The sequence below is a fragment of the Phoca vitulina genome, unplaced genomic scaffold (assembly GCF_004348235.1).
Source record: "Phoca vitulina isolate PV1807 unplaced genomic scaffold, GSC_HSeal_1.0 scaffold8, whole genome shotgun sequence".
Lineage (NCBI taxonomy): Eukaryota > Metazoa > Chordata > Mammalia > Carnivora > Phocidae > Phoca > Phoca vitulina.
The window spans coordinates 26133099-26151217 of NW_022589711.1; the positions used below are offsets into that span (position 1 = coordinate 26133099).

At 34.1% G+C, this 18119-nt stretch overlaps 1 protein-coding gene and 1 pseudogene across 5 annotated transcripts in view; one reads left to right on the forward strand and one right to left on the reverse strand.

The window, feature by feature from the left end:
* Window positions 1–18119, reverse strand: part of SENP7 (SUMO specific peptidase 7) — a 139884-nt gene that overhangs the window by 41540 nt on the left and 80225 nt on the right. For 3 of the 5 annotated variants that reach the window (XM_032406434.1, XM_032406433.1, XM_032406436.1), the window contains 3 exons: window positions 16267–16461; window positions 4312–4430; window positions 559–743 (listed from right to left, as the gene is read on the reverse strand). In XM_032406434.1, coding sequence (XP_032262325.1) covers window positions 559–743; window positions 4312–4430; window positions 16267–16461 — 499 coding nt within the window. The remainder of the gene's footprint in view (window positions 1–558; window positions 744–4311; window positions 4431–16266; window positions 16462–18119) is intronic. The other 2 variants (XM_032406435.1, XM_032406437.1) reach the window with 1 other exon arrangement.
* On the forward strand, window positions 7716–8883 carry LOC116633781 (annotated as a pseudogene).

The window sequence follows — 18119 nt, forward strand, 5'->3', positions numbered from 1 at the left end:
GTGAATTAAAGGAGTAAAAAATTCTCTTTACTTTTATTAGCTGTACACTAAGTTTTGAAAATAGGTAGTATGTGCATGAAGTATGGTAATTCTTCACTTTCAACAGATTCCCTAAACCGGAGGTAGAGAGTCTTAAAGAAGTTGGTAAGTAAATTACTACTGATAAAAGAAATCTGGTAATAATTTTACACAGCATATGAAAAAGCAATTGACTGGACAATATGAATAGAGTATTAATAATATCTGGTTAAAATAAGGGAAAATAAAAGAGAACAAGTCCAATGGATATATACCAAAGTAAGGAGTGCTATCAGAGAAGGAGCATTTTTAACTTTTTTACTTGTTCATAAATTTTGAAATTTGTTCCAAACGCTATATTACTAAAAAACATTTAAGTTATTTTTTAAAAATCAAACAGAGAATCAAAAAAATAAGCAAACAAAAGAAAGAAATCTAATGATAAAAGCAGACAGTTATAAGAACATCATCTGGCCACAGTAAATTCATTTTTATGATAGAATAAATTATTTCATATAATATCTAAATACCTCTACTTACTATCTGTCCTGCTGATTCATACAACGCAGAAGAAGAATTATGAGAATCAGGTAAATTACTTCTAAGCCTTTTCTTTCTCTTCCTGGGAGTCAGAGCAGGTTCCATTTTTGAATCAGAAAATATATCATCCTTATTTCTGCTCCCTTCTTCAAGATGATCACAACCTCTACTTCCACTACTGAGGTCTTAAAAAACAAGAGAAACATAAATATGGCCAAAAAGTACAGAAAGAATCCCTTTTAGAAGAGCTCAAATAAACATCATCAAAATTGCTGTACAACTTCCAAAACTAATCTAAAAAAAAGTTCACTGTTACATTCTCATACTGACATGGATGAATATAAAGAAATACCCTATTTTAAGCTGCATACACAAAGTAAATGTTCATTGTACAATAAATGAGAAAATATATGAAAAGAGAGTATTCTTTAGTAACCAAAGCAATGCAATCAAACTGTTTTTCCTTTTCCTATAATTACATTTGATTGTAATACAAAAAGAACGGGGAGTGTTAATAAAATTTGGAAAATTCGCATTTTAAAATGTCTTGATAATTCATTGTGATTCTAGAAATTAGTCGTCTTTTTAAAATTTAAGTGTTACATGTATGTATTTTTTTAAGTGAAAAGAGACAATAATTATGAGTATTAATCACTGCTCTTTTAAAAGGAGCCAAAGGACGCCTGGGTGGCTCAATTGGTTAAGAGTCTGCCTTCGGCTCAGGTCATGTCCTGGGATTGAGTCCGGCATCCGGCTCCTTGCTCATCAGGGAGCCTGCTTCTCCCTCTGCCTGCCACTCCCCCTGCTTGTTCTCTCTTTCTCTCTTTCTCTGACAAATAAATAAAAGCTTTAAATAAATAAATAAATAAATAAATAAATAAATAAATAAAGCGAGCCAAAATATTTTACCTCAGCAGCAGACTATAATATGTGATCATTCACAAAGCTATCAATTTGGTTCAGTTTGTTTCTTCTTTTTAAAAATCAAGATCTCATTTCAAGTATCCAATAAATCTACTCCCCTACAGATAAAGAAATGTTCCCTTTTTTAAATCAACAAAGCATTATTTGAAACCCACGTCAATTACTAAAAATGCTTAGTATTTCAGTTATCAAATATATGTACTATACAAAAATACCTTCCAAAAGGTTCTACCTAACTGAAGGTTATCCTGAATTATATTGCTTTCTGAATCTACATAAGTACCAACTCAAAGTTTATGTAAACAAAATCCCAAAGCAGCTTCCTTGAATTCATAACTTATAATTCATGTAACACTTACTGGCCTGACCTCTTCATTCATTCAAAGTTCTTCAATACTACCCACCTTCTCTTCAAACTATTCTTGCCCTTATTCTTGCTTCATAGGCACCTAATAACTAACATTCATAATATCTCTTTGTCATTCCTTAAAAGGCAGGCATTGGGACAGGACTGAGGGCAAAATTCCAAGATGGTCAACAGTCTTCCAATTTCCAAAGAAAATACTCTTTACTCTATCCCCCAGAAAAATAAAATCTCCCCTAAATCATCAACATAGTATTTTGGACAGCACAATAGCTTTTTTTTTTTTTTTTTTTTGGTAACTTTGTAAACCGGAAAGGTAGTCGAATACAATTTCTACATATAAGTGCTATGTCAAATTACAATTTCTAAACATAAATACTATAGCAAAAAGACTGAGGAAAGGAAAGGGGCTTGAGAAAAACCCTATTATACAGGAGTTTTCCCTCAGTTTATTTACTATTCACACATCAGCCAAGACTATCTCATGGAAAACAAGAATAAATTTATTAGATAGAGCTTGCCGTTATAAAAATAGGATTCTACCTACATAATATATACAATTTAATGCACAAATTTTACTAGTATATAAAATTAAAGAAGTGACAAATTCTTATAAACAAAAGAGTATTAAATATTTCCAATACAGGGGTGCCTGGGTGGCTCACACAGTACAGCATACGACTCTTGATCTCGGGGTTGTGAATTTGAGCCCCACGTTGGGTACAGAAATTACTTAAAAAAAAAAATCTTTAAAATATATATATATATATATATTTCCAATATATCATTTTCATAAAAGTAAATTCCACAACACAAACTTAATGTACTACAAAAGAATGGTATACTTGGGAGTTGAATTCAGAATTCCTATTAATTTATGGGCTTATGTTAAAAAACTAGTATTGGGGGATGCCTGGGTGGCTGTCAGTTAAGTGTCCAACTCTTGATTTTGGCTCAGGGTCGTAAAACTGAGCCCCACATCAGGCTCCACACTGGGCATGCAGCCTGCTTAAGATTCTCTCTCTTCCTCTCCCCCTACTTGCTCTCTCTCAAAAAAAAAAAAAAAATTTAGTAAAAAATTAATTAAAAAAAGACTCTCCCTCTCCCTCTTTGCCTCCCCACCTCTTTCCTTCTCTAAAAAACAAAACAACACAAAAACTGGTATTGGACACAATTATCCATAAGATGGAAACATAGTGAGTTTCAATCAAGTTTCAATAGCTACTTTTCTTAAAAACATTTTATCTCTGAAGAGAACCTTCAAGGGTACTAAGGAACTATAAAGTGTTTCTTTTATCAAGCATTTTTTTCCCTGCTAAGTCTAAAATTCCACTGTGACTTTGAAGTAATACTGAAGGGTACAAATCAGAACTTTTTATTCAACTATTCCTACTCTATCCAGGAAATCAGTAGAATGTGAGGGTTTAACAGTGGTGTCTAGATAGTATGTGAACGGAGACCACTTGTAAAAATACTTTTTATTTGGTAATTAAGGAAAATTATTTGTGGAAAAAGTACAATTCATAAGAAAATAAATGTCTTTTATTATGTGTAGCTAGGGCTTAGTGACCAATTGAAAGATTATGTATACAATTACACTGCTCTCTCTAGATTGCTCTAGTAAGAGTTGAAGCTGGTTATTAGTCTAGTTTCTTTTTAAGTTTTCCTCTTCTGAAAAAAGGCTACTAAAAATTGTAAATAGCTGTGTTTCAAATGAAGTACAAAGAATTTTTGCATAGTATCATTAAAGAACCATCTTTTCCAGTGAATAATTTATAAAATCATTCAGAAAACAAAGTATCTCAACTAGTTTCAAGCAATCAGTAATCCAAGAGACCCCTGAAGATGTTAGTTCCATATCTGACTAATGTAGTAAATTGTTTTGGTGCAAATTTTTGTAAATTATTTTAAAATCTTAAAAGAAAGACAAAAAGGAGAAAAGTCAATTCATTAACCCTACATGCAAGGAGGCCTAAAAAGAATTTTCAGAAGTCTGGGATGTATTTACCTTTAAATTTGCTAATAGTGGCTTGTACTGGCATCCTCCTAGAGTTGAGAGAAATTCTAATGAATAAAGAATGTATGTCATAGGAGGATAGACAGTGGGAAGCTAAGAATAATAACTGAGTTAGCAGCAATATCAATTACCAGAAATATCCATGGAAACAACACTTACAAACAACTAAACTAACATTCTAACTGTATAGCTGTATACCCAGCCCCAACAACAACAAAAGAAATAATATTCAAATTTAAATTATAGACTTAGTAAATAAATCAAGAAATGTATGCCATAGTGTACAAATAACAAATTTAGCAATTTTCTTTGTGTTGCTAAATAACCTCCCTTTACTTCCACAAATCCTTTTAATGAAAGATTAAATAAAGTTAACCATAACTTAAAAATTATTAGAAATGCAAAAGATAAAAATTCAAATGACAACAAATTTCTAAGGTTCACAAACCTTTAGGTTGAGCATCAGATACTACAAGAGAAATGCCATCATCATCTCTTTGCTTTTCTTTAGTGTGTGAAGCCTGCTTTGCATAATTATTATCTACTGTCTTTCTTGGTTGGGAAACCCTGCAAAAGAAAATAATATTATATTCAACTCTCCTATATCCAAATGAATTAAGAAGCGAGTTGATTTATATTGAAGATAAAACCCAGTTTTACAGGTTACAAATACAGTCCCATATAGCAGTGTATATGATCTGAACAGAAGAAAGAATATTGAACTAAGATTTGAGAAATAAGTTCTCATCCCTATTCTACCATTAAATTCTCCCTATTTCTTTGGAGGGTAAAAAGATATGGACACCACAGGATTGGGTACAGGCAAATGAGCAAAAGAATGATACAGGTATTAAATACATCAAAGAGGCTTAAAAAGTAAAAATTCCATGAACAAAAGTACATGATAAGCACATCTATACGTAATCAAAAAATAATAACCCAAAGGTAATTGTTAATATGTTTCAAGCATGGTTCACATATTAAAAATTAAGTACAAAATAAAGTTTGGAGTGTGGTAACAAATTTTACCTACAGAAGGAATAATTTATATTATAAGGTACTCATTAAATTTATAAAATATAAGGTTGTATGAAAAACAAGTTTTGACATGATGACCACAATATTACTATAAATGAAAACTTAATACAATATTAGTAGGGAACTTCAGCACCCCACTTTGAGCAATGGATAAATTATCCAGACCCCCCCCAAAAAAAACAAAAAAAAATCAACAAGAAAACATTGGTCTAAAACCGTACATTAGACTAACTGGACCTAACATGCATTTATAGAACATGCCATCCAATAGCACCGAAATACACAATTCTTTTCAAGTGCATATGGAACATTCATAATCATATGATAATCATAAATCATATGATAGACTACAAAAAACGAGTCTTAGCAAATAAATAAGACTGAAATCATACCAACTATCGTTAACCACAATAATATTAAACTAAAAATCAGTAACAGGAAAAAGCTAGAATATTCACAAATATATGGAGATTAAACAATATGCTCCTGAATAAGTTGTCAAAGAAGAAATCAAAAAGGAGATCAAAAAAATACCTTGAAGCAAATACAAATTTAAGTACAGCATATCAAAGCTTACTAAATACTGCAAAAAACAATTCTAAGAAGGAAATTTATAGTGATAAATGCCTACATTAAGAAACAAAAACTCCAATAAACAACCTCACTTTACACCTCATGGAACTAGAAAAAGAACTAAGCCCAAAGTTAGCAGAAAGAAGGAAATAACAAAGATCAGAGCAGAAATAACAAAAACAAGAAAAATGATAGAAAAGATCAAAATAGGGGTGCTTGGGTGGCTCAGCTGGTTAAGCGTCTGACTCTTGGTTTTGGCTCAGGTCATGATCTCATGGGTTGTGGGATCAAGCCCCACACTGGGCTCCATGCTCAGTGGGGAATCTGCTTGAGATTCTCTCCCTCTGCTCCTTTCCCCACTTGAGCACACTCTTTCTCAAAAAATAAATCTTTAAAAATACATATTTAAAAAAAAGATCAACACAAGTAAGACCCAGTTTTTTGAAAAGATAAACAAAACTGCCACACTTCCTGGTTTCAAACTATATTACAAAGCTATAGTAATTAAAATAGTATGGTATGGCATAAAAAGAGACTCCCAGGTCAAAGGAACAGAATTGAGAGCCAGAAATAAATCCACACATATATGGTCAATTAATTTATGGCAAAGGAGACAAGAATATACAATAGGGAAAGGAGAACCTCTTCAATTAATAGTGTTGGGAAAACTAGACAGTCACATGCAAAAGAATGAAACTGGATCCCTGCCTTACACCATACATAAAAATCATTTCAAAATGAGTTAAAAACTTAAAACATAAGACCTGAAGCCATATAACACCTAGAAGAAAACATGGTAGTAAGCTCATTAACATCAGTCTTGGCGATGATAAAACAGAGGTCACAAAAGCACAATGAACAAGTGAGACTACATCAAACTGAATAAGGAACAGGCAAGGTTAGGCAGGAAGAGACAGGCAGGGGGCTACATAATCAGGCTCACAGAAATCCCAGATTTGGAGAAATGTTGTAGATGAGATATTAACCAGGGAGAAGGGAACACCTTCTTTGTTCTAAATAGAGACAGAATATGCTCATGAAATTTACCAATCCACCATGTTGGTTCTAAACATAGACAGGATATTCTCATGATACTTACAAATCCACCATGTATTGACAAGAAATTTACCAAGTTCCCTGGTCAGTTTTCTATAAAAGACTGACCTTAAGAGCCCTCAGGGGCAACCCGTTCCAGACCCTTCTCCCTCTAGAGAGATTTTTTCTTTCCTTTCTATTCTCACCTTCACTTAATAAACCTTCACCTCACTTCACTTCACCCTTTTGTGTCCCCAAGATTCATTTTCGACTGCATGAGACAAGAACCCTGCAACCCTGCAACAAAACTAAAAAGCTTCTGCACAGCAAATGAACCCATCACCAAAATGAAAAAGCAATACATGGAATGGGAGAAGATATTTACAAACCATATCTCTAATAAGGGGTTAATATCCAAAACATACAAAGAACTCATACAACTCAATAGAAAACTTTCTATTAAAAAGTGGGCAGAGGGTGCCTGGGTAGCTCAGTTGGTTAAGCATCTGACTCTTGATCTCAGCTTGGGTCTTGATCTTGGGGTGGTGAGTTCAAGCCCCACGTTGGGCTCTATGCTGGGCTTGGAGCCTACTTAAAAAAAAAAAAAATGGGCAGAGGAACTGAATAGACAGTTTTCCAAAGAAGACATACAAATGGCCAACTGGTACATGGAAAGGAGTGCAACATCATTAATCATCAGGGAAATGTAAATTAAAACCACAATGAGATATTACATCATACCCATCAGAATGATTATTATCAAAACAAAACAAAACACTGATAGCACATGTTGCAAAAATGTAGAGAAAAGGGAACCCCTGAGCACTCTTCATGGGAATGTAAATTGGTGCAGCCATTGTGAAAAATACTATGGAGGTTTCTCAAAACATAAAAAATAGATCTGCCATATGATCCAGCTCTTCCACTTCTGAGTATTTATGCTCAGGAAACAAAATCATTATCTCAAAAAGATATCTGCACCTTGATGTTCAGTGCAACACTATTACAAGAGCCAACACATGGAAACAACTTAAGTGTCCACTGACAGATGAATTAAGAAAATATGACACATACACACACAAATATTATTCAACCACAAAAAAAGAGACAAATCCTGCCATTTGCAAGAACATGGATGGACCTTGAAGGCATTATGCTAAGTGAAATAAGTCAGAAAGAAAAAGACAAATACTGTATGACCTGACTTATATGTGAGATTTACAAAACAAAAACAAAAACAAAACAAAAAACACCAGGGAGTGGCCAACAGCCTGCAGAGCAATATGCCTAAGTCTTATTGTAACCGGCACAACACATACCTCATCCATGACTCTCCATCTGTCAGAAAAACACAGTACAGTGGTAGGAAACACAAAGAGAATGTGAAAGACTACTATCAGAAATGGATGGAAGAGCAGGCTCAGAGCCTGATCAATAAAACAACTGCTACATTTTCAACATTTCAACTGCTATGTTTCATGAAACCTCTTAGGCAATTCTTTGCTCCTCCTCCTGTAGGAGCAATGATCCCACTTCTCCCCAGTCTCCTGGGTCCTCCTCAGCCTGGTATGATGCCAACACCCAATAGGCGGTCCCTCCCATAAAGCCAATGATGGACCCTCCTCCTCCTTGGATGATGCCAATGGACCTGCTTCTGTAATGAGGCCACTTCTGGGAAGCCACATGCCAATCATGCCTGGGCCCCCAGTGATAAGACTTCCTACCCATCCCATGACGGTGCCCACTTGGCCAGGAATGACTCAACCAGACAGATAAGGAGAGATGGGAACCTCTTTACATCCATTTTATACTACTTTTTCTACTTCACCAGGAGATCATGGTGCTGTGACTTTGGGTGTTTTCTAACAGCATGACAAGGAAGACTTGCTCCCCCTTCCTATCAAAGACAGAATAGTTTTTGCAGGGGAGTTAGTATGAACAACAACAACAACAAAAGTAGTTTTCATTTGTATTGTGAAATGTGAAAATAAAATTGTCCACTGTTTTAGTTCAAAAAAACAACACTTAAATACAGTCAACAGATTGGTAGTTGCAGGGGATGGGGAGGTTGGAGAGAAGTGTGTGCAAATGGGTGAAGGTGGTAAAAAGGTACAAGTTTCTAGTTTTAAGACAAGTTAAGTGCTAGGGTATAATGTACATGCAGCATGGTGACTATAGTTAATAGCGTATTGTACGTTTAAATGTTGCTAAGACAGTAGACCTTAGAAGTTCTCATTACAAGAAAAAAAGTAACTATGCACGCTGATGGATGTTAACTAGATTTACTGTGTTAATAATTTCACAATATAGACATATATCAAATTGTTATGTTGTACACCTAAACCTAATACAGTGTTCTATCAATAATATATCAAAAAAATTAATTTTTAAAAATAAATTGATAGGGGCACCTGGGTGGCTCAGATGGTTAAGCGTCTGCCTTCAGCTCAGGTCATGATCCCAGAGTCCTGGGATCGAGTCCCACATCAGGCTCCCTGCTCCTTGGGAGCCTGCTTCTCCCTCTGCCTCTCTCTCTCTCTCTCTCTCTGTCTGTCATGAATAAATAAATAAAATCTTTAAAAAAAAAAAATTGATAGAAACAATTGGGAAAACAATTTAGTACTAATTAAAATAGCCAAAGAATGAATGAAATCTTTACATACAATACTTTTATTCATAATAATTTTTTTCTTTTTCTTTTTTATAATAATTTTTAATAAAACAACTCATTATGGTAGTAAAGTAGGCAAAAATTGTGAAGTAAAAAACTATATAAAATTACTAGCCTATATCATTCTCTCAGAACACATTATATAGTAATTACTGCATTTTCAGACCTATTTAACAATATGGAAATTTTTACACCATTTATTAGCATTAAAAAAATCAGATACCAGGGGCGCCTGGGTGGCTCAGTTGGTTAAGCAACTGCCTTCGGCTCAGGTCATGATCCTGGAGTCCCTGGATCGAGTCCCGCATCGGGCTCCCTGCTCGGCAGGGAGTCTGCTTCTCCCTCTGACCCTCCCCCCTCTCATGTACTCTCTCTCTCTCATTCTCTCTCTCTCAAATAAAAATAAATAAAATCTTAAAAAAAGAAAAAAAATCAGATACCAAGAATAAATCAAGGATCCCTGTAAACTATAAAACATATACAAATGACCACAGGAAGATTGTGGAGTAGGAAGCACCTACCATCTTGCCACCTAGACAACAGCACACTGGTAGAATCTGTCTGATATAACTATTTTGGAATTCTGGAGTCTACTAAAGGCTGCAACTACTAGTCAAAAAGTTCAACAGTAAATTGCAGTTAATTTCAGTCAATTTGAGCTCCAAAGGTAGTAGCAGTGACCCAGTCACCTCCTCTAGGAACAAAGCAAGCAGCAAAGCCCAAGTTCCTAAAACAGTTTGCACAGCTTACAATTACCAAGGTAAGCAAGAAGGACCTTATTCTCCACAAATATTGGGAATCTGTATTCTGATCACCGATGGCTGTTTCTGCTCATGGATGAGCAGACATAGAGAAAGACAGCCATTGTTGCAACAACCACCACCAATGTCGCAACATTTTTCCCATTCAGCTAAAACGACTTCCGGGAGACTTATAGGGTTAGCATCTATTTTGTTTTATCCTCCCCCCCTTCATTTTTCCCATTTTCTCCTTTTGGGAACCAAATATTTAAGGACTGAGTATTAGAAAATAATCACATATACAAGGGAATTCAAAAAGTCACAAAAATTACTAGGGAAAGGCATAAGCTCAGGAAAGACCTGGGAAGATCTATGTTTACATATCAAGCTGATGTGCGGAACAGAGACAATTAAAAACAACAATTAAAAGGCAACAATTAAAAAAAAAGGAAAGAAAGAAAAAAAAAAACAGCAAACCCTGGGGAAGGGGAAGAATCTGATTTCCAGACTTACTATAAGATTCAAGTGCTGTGTTTTCAACAACAATAACAACAACCAAAAAATCACAAGGCATACAAACAAACAGGAAATCATGGATGATTCAAAGAGAAAAAAAATAAACCAAAAGAACATGCCCCTGGGAAAAAATCCAGAAAGTAGACTCAATAGACAAAGACATTATAACAACTATCTTAAAGATTCTCAAAAAGCTAAAAAAAAAAAGTCTTGGACAAAGTCAAGAAAATGATCTATGGGTAAGTGAAAATATCAAGAGATGAAATGTATTAATAAATCAAAAGGAAATTATGGAGCTAAAAAGTATAGTAACTAAAATGAAAAATTCACATGGGTCACCTGGCTGGGTCAGTTGGGAGAGCATGCAACTCTTGATTTTGGGGTCGTGAGTTCAAGCCCCATGTTGGGTATAGAGATTACTTAAACTTAAAAAAAAAAAAATTAAATTAAATTAAAAATTCATTACAGGGACTCAAAAACAGATTTGAACAGGCAAAAGAAACAGTCCATCATCAGTACTGGATTTAGGGAAGGGAAAGGGAAAAGAAATAAAGAAAGATAACTTGATGATCATAGAAATTATCAAATCTGAGAGACAAAAAAATTTGAGAAAGTCAACAGAGCCTAAGGGACCTGTGGGACACCAACAAGTGGACCAATATATGCAACATTGGTATCTCAGAAGGAGAAAAAATAAAGGAGCAGAGAAATTACTGAAATAAATAATCACCAAAAAATTTCCAAATTTGATGAAAGACATGAATATAAACATCCAAGAAGCCCAAGGGACTACAAGCAGAATAAACTCAATGAGACCTGTACCAAGAAATGTTAATAATCAAGTTGTCAGAAAACAAAGGCAAAGAAAATCTTGAAGGTACCAAGGAAGAAGGAACTCTTCACATACCAACGACTACTCCATGAGATTTCTCATCAGTAACCATAGTGGCCAGAAAGCATGGGGTTGGTATATTCAAAGTACTGAAGGACAGAACTGTCAACCAGAAATCCTGTACCTGGCAAAACTATCCTTCTTTTTCCAGTTCCTTAAGTTATAAAGTTAGGTTGATGATTTTAGATATTTCTTCTTTTTTAATGTAAGCATCTACAGCTATATATTTCTCCTTTAGCGTTGCTTTTGCTGCATCCCATGTTTTCATTTTCATTCATTCCTAAGCATTTTTTAATTTCCTTGTGATTTCTTCTTGGACCCACTGGTTGCTTTAAGTGTGTTAATTTCCACCAATTTTTGAGTTTTCCAGTTTTCCTTCCATTAATGATTTCTAACTTCATACCATATGGTCAGAGAAGATCAGAGAAAATATTTGAAAATCATATTTCTGATAAGATATTAATATTCAGAATATACAGAGAACTCCTAAAACTCAAAAGTAAAACACAGCATGATTCATCAAAGGGCAAAGGACTTGAATAGACATTTCTCCAAAGAACATACATGAATGGCCAACAAGCACATGAAAAGATGTTCAGCATCACTAATCATTAGGGAAATCTGTATCAAAACCACAATGAGATATCACATCACACCCATTAGGATGGCTATTATGGAAAAAAAAATAAAGGAAAATAACAAGTTTTAACAAGGATGTGGAGAAACTGGGACCCTTATGCACTGCTAATGGCAATGCAAAATGGTATGGCTGCTATAGAGAACAGTACAGTGGTTCCTCAAAAAATGACTAAGAGAATTACCGTATAATCCAGAAATTCCACTTTTGGGTAGATATGCAAAAGAACTGAAAGTAGAGATAAAGACACTTGCACACCAATGTTTGTAACAGTATTATACACAACAGCCAAAAGGTGAAAGCACCCCAACCACCCAAAGACATTTATACCAGACTACAGACAGGCAAAAAACGAATCAGAACTTCATTTAGGAAAGTAATCTCTAGACAGTTGTTCTGAATATGATATCTCATATAAATCACAAATTAAAACACCACTTAACTAACCTATTTCTATACCTGGGACCGAAGAAGTCTTTCCAAGGATAAACTAACATATTTTACAAAATAAAATTTTAAGTTTACATACTACAGAAGATACTATAAACAAAGTGAAGTTGACAAATAGGAAACTTGAAAAAATTTTTTGCAACACATATAACAAAGAGTTAATACCTTTAATAAGAGTTCTTACAGTCAATAACAGATGGAACACCCCAATACATACAAAGACTAAGAGAAAATACAAAATCCATCTTCACTAAAAATAAAAAATGACTGAAATGAAAGCAATTTCATGTAAAGTTGTATTTATTTTTGCCAACAGGTTATCAAAAATTTTTTCAATGAAAACACTTAATTCTGGTTAGAATATAAAAGAATGGCACAGGATTTATAAAAATACACAAACTTACTGTAGCAATGCTATACAAAGAAAAATGAAAAATATCCTAAATGTCCACTCATAAGGAAGCATATATTTGTAAAAGGAGATATATCTCTATGTATTGATTGGCAAACTATCAAGTTACAAGAGAAAAGCAAATTTTCTCATTTACTCTCCAGCATACCTAGGCATTATTATGTTATTTTACAGATGAGGTAAACTGAGGCATAGAGAAAGAAGTTAAACAAATAGACTGAGATAAAATTCAACCCCGTACTAAATAAGTTAGTACAGGTATAGCATTTATCACAGTGTAATATCATAATAAAGACTTAATAAATATTAGTTAAGTTTTTAAAGGAGTAATAGAAAGCTTAATAAATTTCTGTATTTTCAAATAATAAGTTGCCATCTAGAAAAAACAAATATGCTACTTCAAAGAGACCATTTTAATTCAAACTCCTTTTCACCCTTGGTGTTTTCTTACGATTCCTTTATTTTTGGTATAAAATACAGTATTTTTTTCCTGCATAAATTCTATTCGAGTTGTCATTATAGTAATAACAACAGTTCTGAACACTAAAGATAGGCTAAGGCTAAAATAAGACTTTTAGCCTTTATAAAACATTTTTCCATAGGTTTTATCAAGGGCATAAGTGCTAGATTTTCAGAGAAAACTTCCTTTCAGTCATAACCCCCATTCTCCTACCCACCAATTTTTAGTTGTTAATTGACATTATAACTTTGTAACAAAGAGTTGGGATATTTACCACATTCTTCGCAATAACGACAATAACAATAATGTCAGAATATCATGTCTTCTCACAAGATCTAAATAATTTCTATTTACTCTTCCTGATTTTAAGATAGGCAGGCTGGGAGGAGGCTGGTTACAGCAAGAATCCCATCCTTGAGCCTACCCTGTGTTCATGCTATATTCAGTTTTAATCAGGCACATCTACTGAAGTCATGGTATGGCCATACTTGCAATTTATTCCCATGAGGCACTCTGGATTCTCCTCAAAATGAATTCATTTTAAGGGAAGAGAGAATCAAACTAATACTAGTATGGCTGTGACAATTGCCTTGGCAATACTGGTAATAGTAACAGGGGTAGCAGAGATCTCAGGATCAGACGCTGGCATCCTCACCATAGAAGACTTCAGGAGCATCAACTACAGCACCAGTAATAGTACTTTTGATAGCAGCATCAATAAGAGAAACACAAAAATAATGACTAACATTTATTAATCATTTACTAAGTTTCTGACATTATATTAAGAACTTCACATAGTTATCTCCTTAAATCTGCACAATAATCTTATAAGATGTGTGTTACTACCTCTGTTTTAAAGATAAAATAAGTAACTTGCCCAAGGTAAATCAGCACATTTGCAATACTGCTAAGATCTGAATCCAGATGTCTGACTCCAAAGTCTATGCCTATTCTAAATATAACAGTCAAAAAAATTACCACCAAGAGAATGAATTTTCAGAGCCCACATCAAATACCACCTGGAAATTTCATAACCATTTAGAAAGGACTTGAGGAAAGCTAGCATTCTCACTGAACAGATTTTAACAACACCCAGAAATTTTAGACCTCTTATTATGAGAACACCCAGAAATTTTAGACCTCTTATTATTAAATCTTGGCCCCAAATTGGTATAAAGCCTGTACAGTACAGATTACAATTTGATAGTTCCATAGAATCCTCATGATAATGCTATTTTTCCTAACAGTATGAATGTGCACTGATGTCTTTTGAATTCCATGGTGACAGTACATAATAAGTGACTTTTTCTATAGAAAGTATCATCAATTAACATTTTTATTTGTATGATACTTTATGTGCACAAAGAATTCTCACATGTGATATTTAATTAAAAGAGAATAAACAATTTTGTGATGTAAAAAGGTTATTTCTCTTCCTACAACTCAGAAAACCAAAACTCAAGATTAAATGACACGAACATTTACCCAAGTGCACAAAATTAAAATATATATTGAGCTAAGCACTGGGTATAAATGCAATTAAGACATGCTGTCTCTCCTTAAGGAGCTCATGGTCTAGTAGAGGAGGCAGAAATAAATACCTATAGTACAAACTGATTAAGCATGTCTAACATTTCTAATTACACATTAATTTACACAGTAAATACATTAGTAACTGAATGATGCCACTGAAACTCTGGCAAATTCAGAAAAAGACCTAATAAAGTATAAAGTCAAAACTGTCAACGAGGATTCACTAGGTAGAGGTGATGTGAAACATAAAATATTCTCCAAAGGGAGAAAAATTTTGTAAAATATTTAAGTTCATATCAAATAAACAGTTTAGTTTAAAACTAAAGTGTGTTAGAAATATAAGAAATTTGTTACAGATCTTTAAAAAGGCAGCTATAATACTCTTTAACATAATTAGGCTTACAAGAGAAATACAAAACAGAAGCTACTTGTGGATGATTGAGAGCAAATTAAAAAAAAATAAATAAGAATGGATCAATAGGGCGCCTGGGTGGCTCAGTTGGTTAAGCGACTGCCTTCGGCTCAGGTCATGATCCTGGAGTCCCGGGATCGAGTCCCGCATCGGGCTCCCTGCTTGGCAGGGCGTCTGCTTCTCCCTCTGACCCTCCTCCCTCTCATGCTCTCTGTCTCTCATTCTCTCTCTCTCAAATAAATAAATAAAATCTTTAAAAAAAAAAAAAAAAAAAGAATGGATCAATAATGTTTCACTCAGATCAAAACTATTTATTGTACTGGCTGAAGGCAGAAAATTAAAAAGTTCATGGTAAATGAAAGTTAAAAGATTTAGTAGTACTTACTAACTAACTAACTTAGCTTTACCCACAATTTCTTTTTTATTTACAGTCCCTACCTGAGCATCTCCTACAGCTTAAAACAAAAGCAACTTCAGATTTCCATTTCTCTTACTGGCTCAGTAAGCTATAGTTGTTAATAGAATTCACTATCTCAAACCATTTTTGTGAGGAACACATTCAGCCATTCAATCAGAAAATAGCTCCTGAGTACTAGGTGCCAAATACAATTCTAGAATCTAGACATAAAAACAGTGAATACAACAAGATGGAGAGATAGATGAATGGATGGATAGACTGACAGATGGCCAGAGAGATAAACAGGACAGAGGAGGAAGAGGAACTTAAAAATTTCAGAGGAATAGATTTCAATTATATCAAATAAACTGAAATACTGAAATAGGTAACTCAATTTTCCTTAAAAGTCTACATCTATTTTCCCAAAACACAAGTACAGTGTACTTTTTGAAACTGATTATTATCCACAGACTGCTGGTTCCAACAGCCATCTCAAGCCACCGGGGGACAAAAGTCATACTAGCCATCAGAGCACATTTGCCCTCACTTTTTGCAATAACGCATCTATGGGGGAAGAATAGAGGCTCATTAGAATAAGTATAATATTTATTTTGAGTAAAGTTATCACTAAACATACCTTTCAGTTAAAAAGGAGCTCTTGTGAGGATTTAGATTTTGACAAGATTCTAGGCTGCCATCAGATGATGAAGAAAGCTGCTCTGATTGCAAGTTGTCTGTATCACCCAAACTGGCCTCAGTTACAGATGAGGTCTTTATGTATTTTCTTCCTAACTCCGTTCCCAGGACATTCGTCAATATAACTCTGGGTATCCTGTCACACAAAATAACAAACACTGTACTGTACTGAGGTTTGCAGTAAAAAATGTATTCTAGGAAGTTGACTTTTCAAACATTTTCATCTTTGCACAAGTAAGCTATTAGAACTATATCAGTCTAGAAATCAGCCCATAAATACGCTGTAGGAACACATTCTTTTTATGTTTCTAGAAGTACTTGTGTCTTACAAATTGGCACAGATTAGCCTGCCACAATAATGGTTTAACTGTACTAATGGATGCTATTGGGGTGCTTAAAATTTTAACCAATTTTTCTCAAAAATTCTTTTTCTTTTCCAGTATTTATTAAAAACACAGATTACTACAAACAAATTCAAGAAATCTTTATTCTTCTCATTCAACAGAAAGTTCTTGATAAATAATTACATACTTGTAATTGGCAAATGAGAAATGCTAAATCCAAAAGGAAAGAAATCATTCAGAATGCACCTGTGGTAATGATAGATTCCATAAGTGAAACAGCACACATACCGGTGGTAATATATATGCTTTATATAACAGCACCAAGGAAAGAGCCAATAAATCAAATGTGCAGAAAATTAAAGTGTATTTTTAAAGCTCCAAATTTTTTAAAATTAGTGGGGTTCACATCGAATGCACTATATAAAAGCCTGATATCTTCTTAAACAGAAGAGGATAAATATAATCTTTTCTTGGTTAGCCAATTGTTATTATGAACAACTGACATACTTTGCCACACAGCAATGATGCCCTACGGCAATTATTTGGCCCTGAACTGACCAACCCAAACCAAATTATAATGTTCTTAGTTCTTGTTACTGTATTTTTTAAGTTTTCCTATCTCCTCTTCATCAGATATTCTCCTTGACTGTTACCAATGTCATTTGCAGCACTTTACTGACCATTTGTGAGAGACAACAGAAAACATTTAGAAAGAGCCTGAGTACTTCCATTTAAATGAAACCTGAGCGTCCCTGTACTGTTACATTTGCTGTAGTACCTAGAGGTTTTCCCTTATTTTTACTGCATAGAGGCATTATGTTCTTTTCACACTATGTTCCAGACAGAATGGGATTTCAGATCTTAGGAAAACTTTAAAATAATTTCAGTCTGCTCTTTATTTTAAACACGAAGAACTCAAAGCTCAGAAAAGTTAAATGGCTGAAGGTACAACTCTTCTAGTAGAAGAACCTGGGCCTATTATCTTTTGGTTTCTTAATTTTATTCCATTACACATATCCTTAATACTAAGTTGTCAAAGGATCCAGACAACTGAGCTTTTCTATAGATCCTGCAGGAAATCTTTGAAAATATGCTTTTCCAGCACAACCTCCACAAAAAAAGTATTGCAATGATTAAGTAGTATATATGATGTAAAAGCAAAGGCTAGTCATAAATACAACTCTCTAAACTCAGAGTTTGAGTGAAGAAAGAAGGGGAAGGAAGTCTGTCATCTAGTACAACCACTAATTGTGAGGGAGGGCAGAGATATTTTTCTACTTTCTCATAAGATTTAAATCTCTAAGGATCCTAGTTATTACAGTCTGCTTTGTGTATTTGATGCCTGAGAGAAACCTCTTTAAAATCCTTGATTTGAAGTGGGAATGGAGGCAATATAGGACCAGAAAGGAGTCTCAAGATTTCTTTTAACTGACCTCACACTAGAAATTGC